This window comes from Caloenas nicobarica, chromosome 6 (assembly GCF_036013445.1).
Source record: "Caloenas nicobarica isolate bCalNic1 chromosome 6, bCalNic1.hap1, whole genome shotgun sequence".
NCBI classification, from domain to species: domain Eukaryota; kingdom Metazoa; phylum Chordata; class Aves; order Columbiformes; family Columbidae; genus Caloenas; species Caloenas nicobarica.
Window position 1 is genome coordinate 30,653,498 of NC_088250.1, and position 17,750 is coordinate 30,671,247.

Consider the following 17,750-nt stretch of genomic DNA (forward strand, 5'->3'; position numbering starts at 1 on the left):
TTGGCCTCCCTGCGTACTCAGGCTCCAAGCTGATGTGTCAATACTGGACGTGAAGTCACTGTCCTAGTTTCCCCAGTTTACTGGAGTATTTTGCATGCTACATAATTTATGTTGGGTAAAACAGTCAGGTTGATGCTGCCTGCATGTATTGGCAGGTGAATAAGCAATGGGGAAGAGGGAAGGGGTGTTAATCCCTTCTGGGTCCTCTGGAAGACCTTTGTCTGCAGCCTCAGGTAGGCAGCGACGCAGGGGAAACCCAGACAACATCTCTCCTGTTCTTGACTGCTGGGTGTTCTCCATACTAGGGAGACAATGGAGTAAGATGCTTGTTTGCTGACCAGGGATAAAACTGTCACAGCTGCACTGCTGGTTGTAGAAATAGGGCTGCATCTGGGGGGTAGGCTGGAGGTAAAAGTAGAGCTTGTGTAAACCTCCCCCAGTGAGTGGGCTCGTCACAGCCACACGGGTTTCGGCTCTGGTCCTCAGTGGTGACTGGAGTCTGTGCTGCCACACCAGGTTGTTACCAGTGTCTGGGTGGCTCATTTCAGGTCAGCATGGGAAGGTCCGTGTGAGATGAAGTCACACCTCTGACTGTAACTGCAATCGACAGTAGCTCACACCGACTGTGTTTGTGTGAAAATTCAAACCAGCTGTCCTAATTCTCTCACTAATGACTGGCAAATCAGTATCGATGGAAATACAATGGATGTCCACCAAATGACCTTGAGAAGGACTTTAAAAACTGAGTTTTTCTCCTTTTTTTTTTTTATGTACCTGATACAACTTTAAATGGTGTCATTCAAAGTGACAGGAAAGTCTGAAAAGCTAATTTATTACCAAGGTGACATATGAAGGTCTTTATACTGTGGCACCATTCTGATTATTTTATATAAGTAATCACTATTTAAGATACAGCAGGAATGAATTTAATGAGTCCGAGAGAAGTCTGTGAGCTGGCGAATAGCAGAAGTTTTGTTAGAGGCGCTCTAGATGTGCAGGATTGCTCTGATCTAGTCAGTATGTGCAGTCATAATTGAAACCTGACATTCTCTTTATCAGGGTAAAATATTCCAGTTCAGTCACCCCCAGTCTTCCAAGTGGAACGGTGCTGATTATTGCATCCTGGCTTTAATATCTGAATTCAAGAGAAGGTCATGAAATTCTTTATAGAAGTTTGCGTGATAGTGATAGAGTACAAAAAGGGTGTTTGAATGGAAGATGCTGTTCTATATCGGTTGCCTTTTGATTCCACCTGCTTGCTGTTCTTCTCAATTCATGCCTACGGATGACACAGTGATACCAGAGCAATGTTCTTTTCATCCAGGTGTTGGATACAATATAGGAAATCTTTATTCTGCGTTCCTACTCATACGCCTGAGTACAATCGCTTAAATTATATTTTTATTGAGTTACAGAAATTAACTCGTATCTTTTTTGTTATCTGGTGTTGGAAATATCAAGCATGTTTTTCTATGGCACAGGCATTCTGAAGGATTCTTTGACCTCAGTTCCCTCTTGGTAGTTACGACCAGGATGCGATGCCCGTTTGCCTGCTTCCAGAAACATTTTCAAACCAATCTCATTTCCTTCCTTTTCTAGTCCTGAAGCACCTCCTCCACCTGAGCCTGCTTGGGAAGAAAAACAGACTAGTGTTATCCACCTTGCTGGAGAAGACTTCAGGGAATCCTTGAAGAAGAAGAAGCACACCCTTGTTATGTTCTATGCACCATGTGAGTTAATACCTCTCCCTACGTGGATGGGTTTTATAAACACTACATTTTATGAAATCCTGAATTAATTCCCTTGCTGTCCCCACACTTTTAAGGGTAAAGAGCTGATTCTGAATATAACTTCCTGGGACCATCATTGGCACCACCATTTATATCTTTATAAATGGAAACAAAACAGTATACACTGTTTATTTAAAGTTATTGCATTAATGCAGACACCAAAGCAGGCAGGGGTACAAAACCAAAACAGATTTATTTTCCTCTGCTGCATTTTATGGTCCATGTAACAAAATGGGATCCTTTATAGTAGCACAATGGACATAGAGAGCCTGACTCATTAGTGCAGCACTTCAGTAGTGAAATCAATGTAGTGGTGTAGGAGGAATCAGTCCCTAGAGGCTGAGAACAAATTCTGATGGAATAAGTTTTGTCTGTAATAAATCTACATTTAAATCTCCACTGGGAATATGGGCATAGCTTCCTCCTCCCAGATCGTTTTGTGTGCATCACACACATGCTTTCTTTTTGAAGCTCCTGAGAATATCTCTAGAGAAGTTTTGAGTCAGGCCCCTTATCAATTCAGTGAATGGGAGGGACCTCTTTTGTTTTCCTGTGTTGTCCCAGAGACAGGCAGGCTTGGTACAGGTTTTTAACTTTTGAGGGGTCTGTCAAAGGGAGAAGATAATCCTCACACTTAATTTTAGATAGCATTAACTTGCTTTTATAGCACTGTGACTCAGCACTCCTAGATGCATGAAAAATTCTTCCCTATCATGTGGCCAGCCCAACAATTCATGGATAACCTTCAGATAAGCAGTTACTAACTTGTTCCCATTAAACGGAAGTTTTTTTGCAGAAAGGAAGAAAAACCTCAGGTCCTTAGTGTTTAATCAGGCAGCCCCTTATTTTTGCTTTTCTGTCAGAGATTTAAACATGAATGCTTTGGGGCTCTTGTGAAGCCCTGGTGGATGTGGGATGTGGGAGAAGGGAGGGATGCAATTCAGAAGAGAGATTTCTGGAAAGTTGTAGAAGAAAACAGAGGGGACTTAATCCCTTCTCAACTCCAGTTCCCACCACCTATTGACTAAATTGCTCATGTGCCAGGAATTTCTGATTCATGGACCTCAACTGCTTAAGAGCAAGCTGTAACTTTAACATCAAATGATTGTACATGAAATGGTAGTATTGAGGAGTTTGCTGTCTCTTGAGTACTCTTTACCCAATGAGTGACTTTCTGTTAAGAGAGAGATATATTTCCCTTTTGGTTTTTACCTGCATCTTTTTAAGACACTTTAAATTCTTGGTCTTTTTTGAGGTCATATTTAAAGCAAAGACACTACGTGCAATGAGTATGTAGCTCTCAGAGTTGAAAGCATGAGGCAGCTTGCCTGGTGGGCTAATTATGATACTGTAGTTTGCGGGCTGACTTTTACCCTTAGACCAGGAGAGGTGAAAAAAGATCAGCCTGGCCTTGTCTGTACCGACAGGCTGTAAAAGCAAGGCTCATGTGATATGAGACTATTGGGTCCTTTGAGGCCACCCTTCTTGGGCGTTCTTCTTGCACTGTTCTTCTTGCACTGTTTTGGATACAGTGCTGCATGAGACCACCTATATGCAGAACCGTTAACTGGAACCGCTCCTGGCCTTCCCTTGACTCCGAAGACAGGCAGCGTTGCTGTTGTGTTATCGGTATGTGGGTCATGCACAGCTTCTGATTTGTGAGATTTGTTCTCTCTGAATGTGGAAGTGTGTGTGTGCAAAGCAGAAAGCAGGCGCACGAAGGGAGTGCAATGAGCTTGCCCTTTGTTGGATGCAGGGGAAAGTGGTAGATGAATATTTTAAATCTCTGGTTTCTGTGAAATAATCATTAATTCAATAGAACGGTACAATTCATTCTATTTTTCTGCTTTTCTGCAGTGATAATGTGCCTCCTGCTAAATTTGATAGATTAGCTTTTGTTTACCATTTTCTCAATATTGAGACCTCTTGGAGCTTACGTTGCCAATTAGCCTTAACTTGCTTATTTTAGTGCAGAAAGAACACTGCTAAAATTGCCAGGCCCCATTATCTCATATAATTTTATTTTTCTATTCAGATCCACATCTTAGGTCAGGGCAGACTCACAGTATGTTATTCCATTCACTTATGACTCTATGACAGTATTTGTTACACTTACACATATGCTGAGATATTTTAAGATTGGGGGTGTGTGTATACATGCATATATAAAGTATGTTTATATATAAATATTTATGCTAAGAAATGTATCTCTCATCTGTCATTAGACTTTAAAGCAGAAAGTTGAATATTCTGACCTTTGTAAAGCTTTCAGCTGCAGTGATAAACCTTTAGGCAAAGGCCACAGATATATATCTTACATGCAAATTAAAATGAGATCTGGCTTTTCTGTGGCAGCTTCTAGTCCAAATTATTTAATATGTATAGGAGAACCATCAATCTGCTGCTGTGCCAATAACTCTGGACTGAGCTGAGTGGTGCTTTAATGGTACTGAACAGTGCTTCACAGTGATTTAGCTCCGGAAGAGAAGACTGCAACATCCACATGGAAAAGACAGGGAACTCATTACTCCATCACCTTGAATGTGGGTGCAGCGTAAAGGTTATTCCTGGTGCCTGTGGAGTATTTTAAGGACAGAGAATCAGAATCAAAACTCTCGAAATTACTGGGGAAAAAAAATCCACTCCTGTGGACGTGACACCCACAGAGAGCGATGTTCTTGATTTCACATTCCCATTCCTCGCCGGTGACATCTCTGTGTGCTGTCATGACTGATTTGGGGCAGGAGGCAGCAGTAGAGGCAGGTCCCCAGTACTGGCTTGGAGCAAAGGAGCCAGCTGCAAAAAAGGTGATGCTACTTGTGCCGAGATCTGCCTTGGACCTGTTCTTCATCCAGGCGTCCATTGGGTAGGTCTGTACCCTCTCTGGCCACCACGCCGGACTGGCGCTTGTCAGTGCTTCTCAGGCTTGTGCTTGGAGCAGCCTGCTGATGTCTGTGCTGCACAGCACCTGGCCCAACTCTTCTCTGGGCCCTTGTGGGGCTCTTGTGGTCCTAAGATGTAATTGTTATCCCACTCCCTTATCTCTGAGTTCAAAATGCCTAAAATAAGAGGAGGACAATGATGCAGTGGGCTTATTGCACCAGCATTTGAGAGGTGTTTTGGGACGGTTTGTGGGATCTGTGTCTTTATTATCTCCATAGACCAGTCCTTGGAGTACTGGATACCATCAACTACTCCAGGTTTCCTCTTGTAACTTGCTTGGCTTCATCCAGAAGGGAGGAGTGAAGACAACTAGTCCGAGTATGGTTTGGTGTACACACATAGCCTGGTATGTGGATTATCAGGGCTGTGGACCAAATATGGAAGTGAGCCAAATGGACAAGAATAGATCCAGTCTAGCTTAGACTGGACACAACCAGCCATGGCCAGAAGTGCACTAGCTGCATGGCTGTGCTCTGTGCCCAGAGCTGGTTTCAGTACTCCCAGCATTAAATGCCTGGAATCCTGGACTGAGCAGTTTGCCTCAGTGCCTCTTCTGGGATCAATGCACTGACTTTTCTTTTTTCTTTCTTATACGTCCTCACCGTTTGTTCATATAGCTTATCTGAATGTGTTTTATCTGCATTTTTACTTTTATGTGCTCTCTCCACTCCGTTATCCCAGGTAATGCATTGGCAAAGTCAAATCTCAATTAAATTATAACCTTCTCTTACTATAGCACTGAAAACTGGGCAAAATAGAAGCAGTTGGTTGTGATTAGTTGTCAGAATCACAAAGGGCAATAATGTTCCAGTAAATAACATCTTCTCAGTTGGAGATGGTTTTGCTGCATTACTCAAACTGAATTAAGGAAAAAAAAAAGCGATTGAAGCTAGGTGAGCATTTTCAATGAAACAGGGAGATGCAGATAGTTCTTCAGCAGTACTGTGTTTTTAACCCAAACTTCTCTCTGGAGCCCTTGGACTTCTACATGGAATTTCTTGCCAAGCCAGTGCAAAGACATGTACCAAATAAATGACCATCACATTCTCTAACTAAAACTCACGTGGTTCCCTCTTCTGCCTTGTTCATCCCTGGAATTTAATATGCCTTTTTGATGTTATAATTTGGATGTGACCATCAAGTTTTAGCTATTCTTGGGTGATGTTTCCTCAAAGTTATGCTAGGTCTTTTCTGCTCTTGTAGAACCAATTCAGAGCTGGGGACACAGACTCCATACATGAGCTTCCTCGATTGCATTAGGCAGAGCGTCACCAGCCTGTCAAGGGAGCTGATCCTGCCCCTCTGCCCAGCACTGGTGAGACACAACTGGATTGTTGTGTCCAGTTCTGGGTTCCCCACTACGGAAGGGACATTGACATACTGGAGTGAATCCATTAAAGGGCCATGATGGTAATTAAGGTCTGTGGCATCCGACATACGAGGAGAGGCCGAGAGAGCTGGGACTGTTCAACCTGGAGAAGCAGAGGCTCAGGAGGATCTTATCAGGATGCATGAGTGCTTAATGGGGCAGTTAGAGACAGACTCTTCTCTGCAGGGCCCAGGGACAGGACAAGAGGTGATGGGCACAAATTGAAACACAGGAAATTTTGCTTAAATATAAGAGGAAGCGTTGCTTTTTGGGGTTTCGTGGTTGGTTTTTGGTTGGTTTGGTTTTTGTTTTGTTTTCACTTTGTTTGTTGTTAGTTTGTTTGTTTCACTGTGGGGGTGATTGTACACTAGAACAAGTTGACCAAAGAGGGTGTGGAGTCTCCATCCTTGGAGACATTGAAAACTCAGCTGGACACAGTGCCGGGCAACCTACTCCAGTTGACTCTGTTTTGAGCAGGGGAGTCGGACTAGATGATTTCCAGAAGTGCCTTCCAACCACAGCAATGTTGTGTTTCTAGCAATAGTAACATGAGCTGGGATTACACAGTGGCTTTATGTTTAGTTTTGGGGTTTGTTTTTGTTTTGTTGGATTTACTTTTGTTTTCTCTTTTACCCTTCCCATTGAGTTCTGATTTTTTTTTCAGAATAGGAAAGGCTTAATATCACCCCCTACTAATTCTTGCACAGAAGCAGAAGCTGTCCACTTGTGGCTCATAAGAATGAGAGACCAACACATGAAAACACATTCATATCATTTTTTTGGTCAAGATGGCTGCCCCCCAAGAGACTACAAATGAATCAACTGTGTCAGAAACGGGAATTATATCTAATAGACCAGTCATTAACAGGTCCAAATGGGGGGGGGGGGGGGCGGGGCACTTGTTTTTTAGATCAGTCATTTTTAGTGGAAATGCTCAGCACTGAGCAGATTCATTCAGTTCCTACTTTTCTAAAAAAGCAAGGTAATAAGCGTTCTTTAAAAATAAAGACTTTCAGCAGCAATGAGAAATAATAGGGAGAAAATGTGCCCTTTTAATGGTTTGTAAGGGTGGCAGTTGCCAATGTTATTAACTTGCCAAATGGCCTCAATTTGTGCGACTCCACAGGATTTGCAGAATGGGTATTTTTAATAAATACTTTGCTGGGAGCTGATTTCCGGTTCTGTGTTCAGCAGTGAAACTTTCACTTCACTGGAAATTATTTTTGTCAGCTGGAAAAGGTTATTTTCTGGTGAAGCCTCACCCACGGGGGTTACCCAAAGAACACTCAGAAATAAACTGTACTGAGGATGATTTTAATGAGGTATTTTTGTAGTGAGTTAGTGGCTGTACTGTGACAAGAGAATGTGCAATTAAGAGACATCAGCCTCCTTGACTCTTCACTTAAATTTTTTGTAGGGTTTTTCGTTCAGGGCTGGAAGAAGTGAATGAGTGTGCTTAATCTGTGTTGCACCTGATAAAATCACAGGAGACTTTGGGATGGCTTTACAGCCATTAAAAAGCTGTGTGTTGTTCTAAGCTGTTAGTGCGAGATGGTACCTGGGTATAATTCTGATGTAAAAGCAAGAGAGTTCTTTGGCTTCCGAGTCAAGCAGGAATCTTGACATCATTGCTGTCTGATGGGTCATCTCCTGGCCATCAGATAGGGCTTTCTTCAGTAGTAAGAAATCAGATAAAGGATCACATTCTTTCAGTTCTGACTAAATCAGTCCTGCCCATTCCTGTGTGTTTCATCAGTAGTGCATAAAATGCTGAGAGCTAAAGCAAACTTGCATTCATTTTACCCACGGGCTTTGTTGAAAATATTCATCATTCTGTTTCCTGTTATGCTCCTTTTCTGTCTTTTCATGATAAAAACTGCCCTGTTTCTTCCATCCAAGTTATGCATCAAGGAATATACAATGACAAAAAAGCACTTAGCTGAGAGTCCTTGCCAGAGCGGGTTGCACTGGGTGCAGAGTGGGTGCAGACTGTGTTTTGGCTATTAATGCCAACAGCCAGGGCCAGTATGTGCTTTCAGCCCTGCTACCCCGCTCGTGGGACCCAGGCTGTCCTCAAAAGCCTGTTCTTAAGGAAGCAGTAGTCTTTCCTTTTCATCCCTCCCATTTCTTGAAGTAAGCTTGGGGCAAAACTGGTTGCACCAAATCTAAGCTTTTGCACAGGAGAGTTTGGCGAGATAATGCTGTGTTCTGCCCAAGCCAGACTGCCGTAACAAAACACTGCAATTTTGACCGACCACAAGGCTTCAGCCAGTGGCTGCTGGGCCCGAGATGACCAGCCTGGGTCTCAGTGCTGAGCAGACCTGGGTGGCATAATTCTGGATGCAGGATGCACAGAAGGGGCTAAAATACTTAACAGTTGAGTTAATGGGTCCAGATGAGCCAAGCAAAGCAGCAGCACACATGAATTCGGTGTCCCATGATGGCTTCAGATTGGCTCCCACCAAGAGTTTTTCCCTTGCAAGCGCATCTTGTTAAGTTTTTATTAGGAGGCTGTATCAAAGAGCTTGAACAAAATGTGTGTGTTTGTAAATGAAGCTTAAGCTATCAAAAAATTATTAAAAACATGCTGAACAGAAAGAATCCGTTTCAAGGCAAAAAGCCCTTGCAGGAAAGATTTTCTGGTTGTCGACGGAGGCAGAAGCGAGGTCTGGATCCTCTGATAATGAGGCTTTAAATCCTGCGTGGGCTGGCACTGCAGAATTTTGATATGTTGGCTCTGCACTAACTGGTTTCTCTCCTGCATTAGTGGTGTTCTCTCTACAGGCTGGTGTTAGCGAGGTGCGTTCCTGCCGGTGTGAATAGCACCAATGCCACAGAGCCCATTAGCAGGCTGGGTTTGATAAAGGATGAATTTCTAGAGTGGGCTCTGCAATCAGGCTGTCAGAACTGCTCTTAGCCCCACTGTTTGTGTCGAGGCTATTAATTAGCACCAAGAGAACCGTTTTAACTGCTCTCAACTCAGAAGTTGAGGCACTTCACGGGACTGCGTGTAGCCATGACGGAGGTGCGCAGGGGTGGCTGTTGTGGAGCTGTGGCGTTAAATTTGTCGGGGTGATCCAGCTTGTTTTGTAAAACAGCACTCATGCTTTAAATCTGTTGTAACCCTGAAATGTTACAGCTGCTTGAATTGGTGTGAAGGGTATTAGTGGTAAATATAAACAGGTAATATATAAATATTACCTGTAAATATAAACAGCTCAGGCTTGAGAGGAGGGAAGTGCATGGCCTTGCTTCATGAAATCCTCTCCACACAGGCACATGGCTGTGTGTTGGTGCAATGCCATGTAAAGTCTGTGTAGGCTGCGTTAGGAGACACTTAACTACGAATACGCCACCCATCCTCATGCATTGTTGTCAGACCTATTCCAATAAGACACATACTTTCTCTGGTGCCCCCAAGTTACTGTAACGGGGGCTGTTTTTGAGCCCCATGGGGCAGGTGTGATTCTGTGGTTCTTCCCCCCATGCTCTGCCGGGCTGCTGCTTGCTCCAGGCCCTTTATCTTCTGATTACCAGTTGCATCCACTGGCATGTTAGATGGCAAAATGATTTTGCTAGCTCTTCAAATGTTATATTTTTGCAGTTAACATAGGTTGATGCTGACTTGGTTAGCCGATGTTACCAGCTTCATTTGTGCCATGCAGGTCAGTGACAATTGATCTGGAAAATCTGTTGGAACTGGCACTTAAATTTTGTTCTGGACATAACTATTGTTCTTTAGCCCTTTCTGTCCAGAGACGTCTTGCTGTACACCTTTCCGTCTTAAAGGATTGCTTATTGCCAAACGCCAAGTGCTGTCATCTCATTTGTAATTCACTGCAGTTGGTCATATCCTTGCCTTTTGTAGTAGACCAAATAGTCCAGGAGTTTTGTGATGAGTCTTCTCAACTTTGCAGTTTGGCCTGTTCTAAATGACTTTGTTGCTGCTATTGCAATTGTTCATGTCTAAGGCTGTGTTTTCTGAAGGTTTGGGTTTCTGTATCACTCATCTCTTCTGTATACCCCCAAAGTGCTACAAAATAAGAGTTCAGATAGCTTGGGGGGTGAAAAAAACCCAACAAAACACAAAAATACAAACAAACAAAAACTACAATAAAAAACCCACAAAAACCCACCAGCACGCTGTGAAATTGGCAGTAGCTTGCCCGTTGTTAAGAGTCGCAAGGCAAGCCCTGGTTGACCTGATGCTTAACTGAAAACTTCATGACCTTTTTCAAATCAAAGGACAAATCTCCCTCCTTTCAATTACTAATATCTCGTGTCTTGGAAATATGATTATGCTATGTGTCGGGTCATGTCATAAAATGAGCTTTGGTTCCAGATATTCAATTAAAAGGCCTTCCAATTCTCAACTGGTAGAACAAAAGCGAATTAGCCTTTCAGCAACATGTCCAAATGCCTTTCTCAAATCTGCCTGTGGATTCAATAACTTCTGTAGCTACATGAATTGTGTTGGTTTAAGCAGTATACCCATTTTCAGCTCTTATCTCTGCAGTTACTGTCTGTGGCCTGTCTTTCCTTGACTGACCAAGTAATATTCTTGTTTTAATTCTAGTTAATGACTTGGAACTCTTGAAGTGGAAACAGCTTTGCTTTGTGCTCTGTAAGCTCCTGGGTTTGCTTCGATAGCTGTGCAACGTGCTGCTTTCACTTGCTTAGAATTGCAGTCATTTAAAAACCAATAACGGAGGGCAGCATCTACCCCTGTTATTTAGACAGTGACGATTTCAAGCAGAGATGGGAGAATGGGAAAGTCATTCTCTGCTCTGCTCTTTACGTGCTGAGGGCTCCAATCCTGCCACGTGCTGAGCCCTCAGAGGACCCCGTGGTTTTGCAGCTGAACGAATGGAGTCAGCACCTCGCAGCCCTGCTCCCTGTCGTGCAGGATTGTGAACCCCGAGAGTCACTTAACCTCTTCCTGGCTCCATTTAACCTTGGGTGTAATGACAGAGGAGGATAATCACGCCTGTCTCTCTTTGGGGCGATTTGAAGCGTAATTAATTGATATTAGTTAAAGCATTTGAGATCACCCGTTGAGAGGCGCTAAAGGGGGAGCTGAGAATAGAGCACAGACAGCACAAGTGCCGCAGTCTCACAAATCACTGGGCTTTCAGGTCTCCTCCAAGGAGTTAGCCAGGACTTTGCTGTGAAAATACTGACAGTTTAAGTTAGTATATTTGATACAGAAACATTCTCCAACATTAAAATGTATGCATGTTTAAACTCTCTGAAAAATCTCATGTAAAATTCATACACACCGCTTTGTTACTTTATTTATTAGATTTTTATTATGTACAAGATGCTAAAAGCGCACACAGAAACAACATGGGCAGGGTTATGCATCATTATATATTAATGATGGACAAAAAGTATAAGGTACTGCTTTCTGAAGTCAAAATGCCTGATCTGCACGGGCGCAGACCTGCAGAAGTTGGGCTGCTCGGGTTGGGGTCATCAGGGGCTGCCATCCTCACCTGACCTGTGGGGCAGCACTGGCACCCTGATCTGAGGACAGCAAAGCCAGATCACCCCTGCAGCAGTTTCAGCTCAGTGGTGTGAGTCAAGGACAGGCTGCAGTCTGATCAGGTGGAGAGCCACTGTGTGAATGCATCTTTTTTAGAAAACCTTTCCTTTCAGACTAAAAATCACCAGTGGTGGAGAATGTGAATTTCCTGTCTGAATTTGACTGGCTTCAGCTCGCAGCCAGCTCTGGAGGTTACTTAGCCTTTGGCACCCAGCTTGAGCAGCTCATTATAATGAAAACTAGACTGACACTTCTCGATTTCTATCACTTAATCTTTGGATTTGAGCTGTTGACACACTGAGCTTCCTGACTCCCTTTGCCATGAAATGCACCTTCCAGCCCTGTTATTTTTCTTTTGGGTCTTCTGAGCCCCCTCCAGTTTGAACTTATTCTTGATTTGTGGACCCAAAACTACTAACAGCATTGTGGAGGGCCCTTTCCACACCTACTTAATATTTTCAGTTATATATTCATTGAAGTTCCTTTTGACAACTTCATCATTTTCTTTCAAAGCTATATTGCTAGTATTGTTTGGATTTCTTTTGCTTCTAATACATTTAAAGCCTCTTATATACTTAAAGCATCATTATTACTTCTGCTGACTGTAGATATTGCTTTGATGTCCATTTGCTTCCTTTATCTATTTTGTACAAATTGTTAGCTTTTGATTTATATTCATTAAAAACAGCTTCACCTTTCTTCTGTGTGCTATGCTAATACAGCTTCCACTCTTCTAAGGAAACTGAATTAACCTTGTACTGTTCAGCTGTAGAGAGGTTATAGTATATCACTGAGCTTTGTAGTTTAAACAAAGCATGAAGTAACTTAAAGGACGGTTTTCATATTTAAGCAAGTAGAAACCTGTGTTTTTTTGGAAAGACAACTTGATTCCTTTAGGCAATTCTGAACATTTCGCACAATTTTATTTTAAATGTAATAAGGTGACTATTGTCCAACAGGATGCATATGTTTCATGCACTACTCTGGAGACATTTTTATAATTGCCATCTGGTCCTATTACTTTTGTCCATTCAAGTTTTAAGAATCTCTAAGCTTTTCTTTTGACTTGTTACCATCTCTAAACCGTTCACTTCGTTAGAAAAACAAACCCTGTCCAAAAAGTCTCTATTTGAATGTAATAAAGATACGTAGGTTATTCACTTGATTGTTCCATTGATTTGAAATCCTCTTTGCATCCCTTCTGCATCCCCTGGGACCCTGAAATTATAGCAAATATTTACAATTCTGAATACAGGATATTATTTCTCTGGATTTATTGAGTTGCTACCACAATATATGCTTGATTAATCTTATGTCTGGTGCAGTGTGCACTTGTTATTTAATATTAGTTATGTGTCTTTCTTACCTTACCTGACAAATGGGTTTATATTGTTCCTCCTCAGTCTGCTTTTCGTTTAAAAAAAAAAAAAAATATAGTTTGCAAGGCGATGTGAGTACTTAGTAAGTTTTTCTATTTCTCCATGCAATATCTTTGTTTTACATCACATATACCAATGTTTTGTGGCATCATGTTGGAAACCACATCCAGCTCAAGCCTGCAGATCTTTATTTCTTTGGAGTCCTCAAACGAGTGTTTCTGTGAGGATGGAGCCAGCTGCTGTGCCAGCCTCTGCAGCACCTTTCTGTGCCCAAACCAACGCTGGCTCATTGGTTCTTTCCTCAAAGACGCCCAGAGAAGATGCTGTACTATGTGGGGGTTCCTGCTATCAGTAAATTCAGTCCATGGAAAATAAGCTGGGCTATATATTGTCCATCACTTCGCCTCCAAAAGACTCACTAGCTTTCCTTTAAATGTCTCTCTAATTAGAGGAGATTTAATCTGACTCCTTCTCCAGCCCCTCCATGATAATGGGTCAGAATGAAGCTTGCTTGCTTACTAGATTTCCCTTGTCTGCTCTTCATTAGGCATTCCTCTTGGATTTTTACCCACAGAAACCATATTTTTCATGTGCTGGATCAGTCAAGAACCAATTGGTTTTCAAGATGAGGAATGTGGCATTGCCCACTGTGAGTGTACTGCAGCATGCCTTCCTAGCCCTTCCCAGCTTTACAGCCTGGATGGTGGGGACGAAAAACAAACCGTAGAAAATTCTGGGTTCATGTAAAATTTTAAATTTGTACTACAAAGGCAAAGAGAACTTAGAACCCCTCTATCCCAGGTGTTCTTGCATGGATCCACAGACGTGTGGTTTAGGCAGGCAGCGCTCAGGCCCAGCAGGCTTCAGCGGTCGGGCAGAGCAGATCCCACCACGGGCTACGTGGGGGCCAGAGGGCAAACTTTTGAGAGGTGAGAACATCTGGCCAGAGCTGTAATAAAGCTGTATCGTTCGCCGATTGGGAACAGAGAATGGCCTTAATGCATGCTACTGCATGTGTGTTAGATGTCAAGCTCTCTTGCTTTCCCGCCAGGTGATGCAAGTGTGTTTCTGCATTAGGAAATGAAGTTAGCTCGAGATTTGCAGAAGTGATTAGAAGGTCTGAGCACCAGTGCTGGGATCTTGTGGAAAGGCTGGATGTTCCAGGAGCAGATTCTTTCAGATCTCTCAAGTCAAGCGCAGAAAGTTACCGTTCTGTTCACAACTGCCGTTAACCCTGTTGAGATCAAATTTGACAATGATGTAAAAATGAGGAAAGAAAATTGATAAAGCAAAGCCCGTCATCTACATTAGAAGGCTCTGCTCCCAGAAGTGCTACTTCCAATGCTGCTCAACTGAAAATACACCTCTTGGACTTGTAGGAAGCCTGTGTACCTGCCATAACACCCAAATTATTCAAGTAAAATGAAATGGAATGAATCTTCCCACTTCTTTAGTCCATAGTGACTCACTGTCCTATAAATACTACTGAGAAGAGGGCAGGACCTTTTGATTCTTGACCCACACCTTCAGATGCCACCAGTTTAATCTCTTTCTGTTGCAGCCCATCTGGAAAATCCTTTGTAAGGAGCCTGCACACTTCCTATCCTCATGTACTGTGCTCAGTACATTTCCTTTCTTTGCACTTTCAAATCTGGAAGATAGTGTTAGCACTTAAAATAAACGTGTGATAGTGGGTGTGAAGAGGGAATGGGGAGAACAAGTTTTCCGTCTGTCAAAATGAAGACATCAACCTCTGCTTTTATTTTTTTTGGCATGTGTGCTTTAAATAGAATGACTGGGTTGGGTGACTTCCAAGTGTTTGCTGCATTTGGCAATCTTTCTAAGTTGTAACAGATGAAGTTTTGCTTTTCCGTATGATGCGCTCCTTCCCGTTTTTCGGTGACTCCTTGAAACTCCTTGGGAATTCAGCACAGTGTTCACATCTGTTCCGGGGATGGATGTCCAAGGCTAACAAAATGCCTACTGGACTTGGAGTGAGCTCTGCCAAAAGCCATATGGTTCTGTTTTAGCTTTACAAGCACAGTGCAGTAAAGAAAGGAGATTGGGCCAAGAGGGAAGTGAGGGGAGGGGAGGAGGGATGGAGCTCCAGATCAGTAAATGAAGGTAACTTTTGTCGTTTGCCATTAGAGTGGGAAGATAAGAAGACGACAGAGAAGAGAAAATAAAAGCTGTGAGCGTAGGTTCCTTTATCAGTTGTTTTGAATTACATGGCACTCCTCTGTGTGGTGGTGTTGACCACAACTTCAAAGCGTGTTTGGTTTTACCTACCTTTTCCAGAATGCCATAACAGTCTAGATAATCGGATGCTTCCTTTTGGCCTTACAAGATGTGCATCTTTGCTGAGAACCAGACTCAAAGCTCTTCTTGATGCCACCTGTTGAACACTGTGCAGCAGCATGTGCTGTGATGATTCGTTGGGTTGGAAGGGACATGGAGCAGCTGCTGATGCTGCTTGGAGCCATCACCAGCTGAACGGCCACTCGGGCTGTTTTCTTACCAGACATCTGTTGGTGCCCTGTAAAATGGCAGCTTGCATTTTTGATAGCCATTGGACTTTTCTGTGTCTGAAAGAACACGTTATTTGTTGAATCATGCTCTGGTTTTCCTGAAGAGTGTGGCCCATGGAGAGCTCTCAGCTGCAACAGCTTCGGTGGGGGCTGAGTGAGAGGCTTTACCAAGTGCCTCGTCCTCTGCAGAACCAGCACCTGCGAGGTGGGAGGCACATTGACTGATGTACCATAAAGGTGTTAGAGGGGAATAAGAAGACACAAAGTCTCTTGTTTCTCTTGAAATATCTTTTATTGAGAGTTTGAAAGTTGCTGTTTGGTGAAATCTAGATTTCAGCCTCAAGACTGTAAGCAGAAAGGGGAACCTGGAAGGTTTTAGTTTTTAGGAGCTTTATGTTTTAGTGTAACAGTTGGAAGTGCTTTCCAGTAAACTGCAGTGTGTAAGCATTTAGATGTGAACAAGTGATCTTGTTTTAGGGGTGCCTGATTTTTCTTGTTTTCTTGTCTCTGGAATTCTTTTTAGATGTCGTTACCAGTTCTGATTTATTTGTGTAGAGCGGCGTTAGTAAGTCAACCAAGGCAGTCACCCCACCGTACAGGACATTATCCAAGATGTGTCAAGAGACAGGCCTGACCCGAAGGCTCTTCAGTATCAGGAAGACAGGACAGCCAAGTGGTGAGAGAGAAAATGGGTCACCAAAGCGAGCTGGTGGGCGTGGGAGCAGCCTGGAGCCTCAGCCTCTACCACCTCCTCCTTCTATTATTGACTGTTTTCTCCCAGGCAGATGTCAAACTGTTCAACAAAGTTAATAGTTCGTAAGCTGTAGAGGCACTGCACTATTTCCCACGGAAACACAGCTGCCATCAGGATAAACTGTCATTATGCTGTGTGAGAGTTAGAAACCCTTATGATGGATTTGCAGAAGTGCCTCAGTTTCCCAGGAAATGTCCCCTTGACTTTCCAGTATTCTTAGTTACTGCATAGACTCTCCTTGTATTTATACACATGTGTGTCATTGCAGTGCTTTCAAAATCCTGTTCTGAAGGAAAAAATACTCTAAAATTTAAAACAGTGCATGTAAGCAGTGAAATTGCCTTTGGTGAAGATGAAAGGGGTGTGCAGCCTTTCCTTTGTGAAAAGGGGTGAGCAGTGTTTATCTACAGATACTGTTTTTCTTGTCACTACAAGAGTGAGTGCAGTTTATGAGAGGGTGGCTGCAAGCCTCCTAAGAGGGCATTTGTTTAGTATTGACTTAAAAGTAACACAGCCACTTCTTTACCAGTATTTTACCATGATAAACAACAGTAGCATAAGCTGTAATTGGAGCTTGTGAACAACTCATCTGTGCTCTGTTAGGTTCCTATCCAGAAATAATAGCAGGATGAACTCTTTTGCCTTTGCTAGCTTGACAGAAGTGTGTCCATTCCTTTTTTCCCCTGCATCTAAGCAAAAAATAGTGTCCTCAGTATTTGCTTGGGAAAAACCTCTTTATGCTATGTTTGAAAAAAGTAATTTGTTAAACATAGGCAGGTACATTCCTTTTCAAAGCCTTACTTAGTATTGATATATTGAGAGTAGTTTGGATTAATAATAGACAGTAAACATTGCTTCTGAATCAAGAGCACTCACATCTGAATCTTGAATCAAGAGGCTTGTTCTTGTTCTGCTTGTGTGGCTTCTTCTGAAATGTTTGAATAAATGTAGTGTATGTTTATGCAAGGGATGAACTGGCTTTTTGTTCAATGCTGCAGTGGTTCAAACACGTTATTAACCCATCTCCTGCACAAAATTTTGGGGTTTTTGTGTGCTTTGTCTGTAAAACTCTTCTGGGGTTGCCTGTTTTGTGGTGAACAGGAGGAAGATCTCCAAAAGGTCCAGCAGCAGTCATCCTAACCTGGTATTGGACATCTGCTCTCCATACGTGGAAAATGTGTGGTCTGTTGGACTTGCTTCTCTTCCTCTCCCTTGTGGTCCCAATGGCTTGGCCCTAACACAGGCAGTTCCAAACACTTCTGAATGCTGCCCTTGATCTTCAGTGTGGAGTTTTTCTTCAGTGACTTCCTTTCAAATTCCAGTCTCCTGTTCACAAATGCACCATCTTAATTCCGACGTCCAAATGTAGCTTGTATCTGTGGCAACAGCAGTAGTAACCCACGTTGTCATGCCCATGAGGAGGTACAACAGCAGGGAAACAT

General features: G+C 42.8%; 1 protein-coding gene across 2 annotated transcripts in view; it reads left to right on the forward strand.

The window, feature by feature from the left end:
- Positions 1-17,750, forward strand: part of PDIA5 (protein disulfide isomerase family A member 5) — a 102,379-nt gene that overhangs the window by 69,486 nt on the left and 15,143 nt on the right. The window contains exons 14-15 of one of the 2 annotated variants that reach the window (XM_065637842.1): positions 1,600-1,730; positions 16,078-16,144. In XM_065637842.1, the coding sequence (XP_065493914.1) occupies positions 1,600-1,730; positions 16,078-16,109 (163 nt within the window). In that variant the 3' untranslated portion in view covers positions 16,110-16,144. Of the gene's footprint in view, positions 1-1,599; positions 1,731-16,077; positions 16,145-17,750 lie in introns of those variants that run through there. The other variant, XM_065637841.1, reaches the window with a different exon arrangement.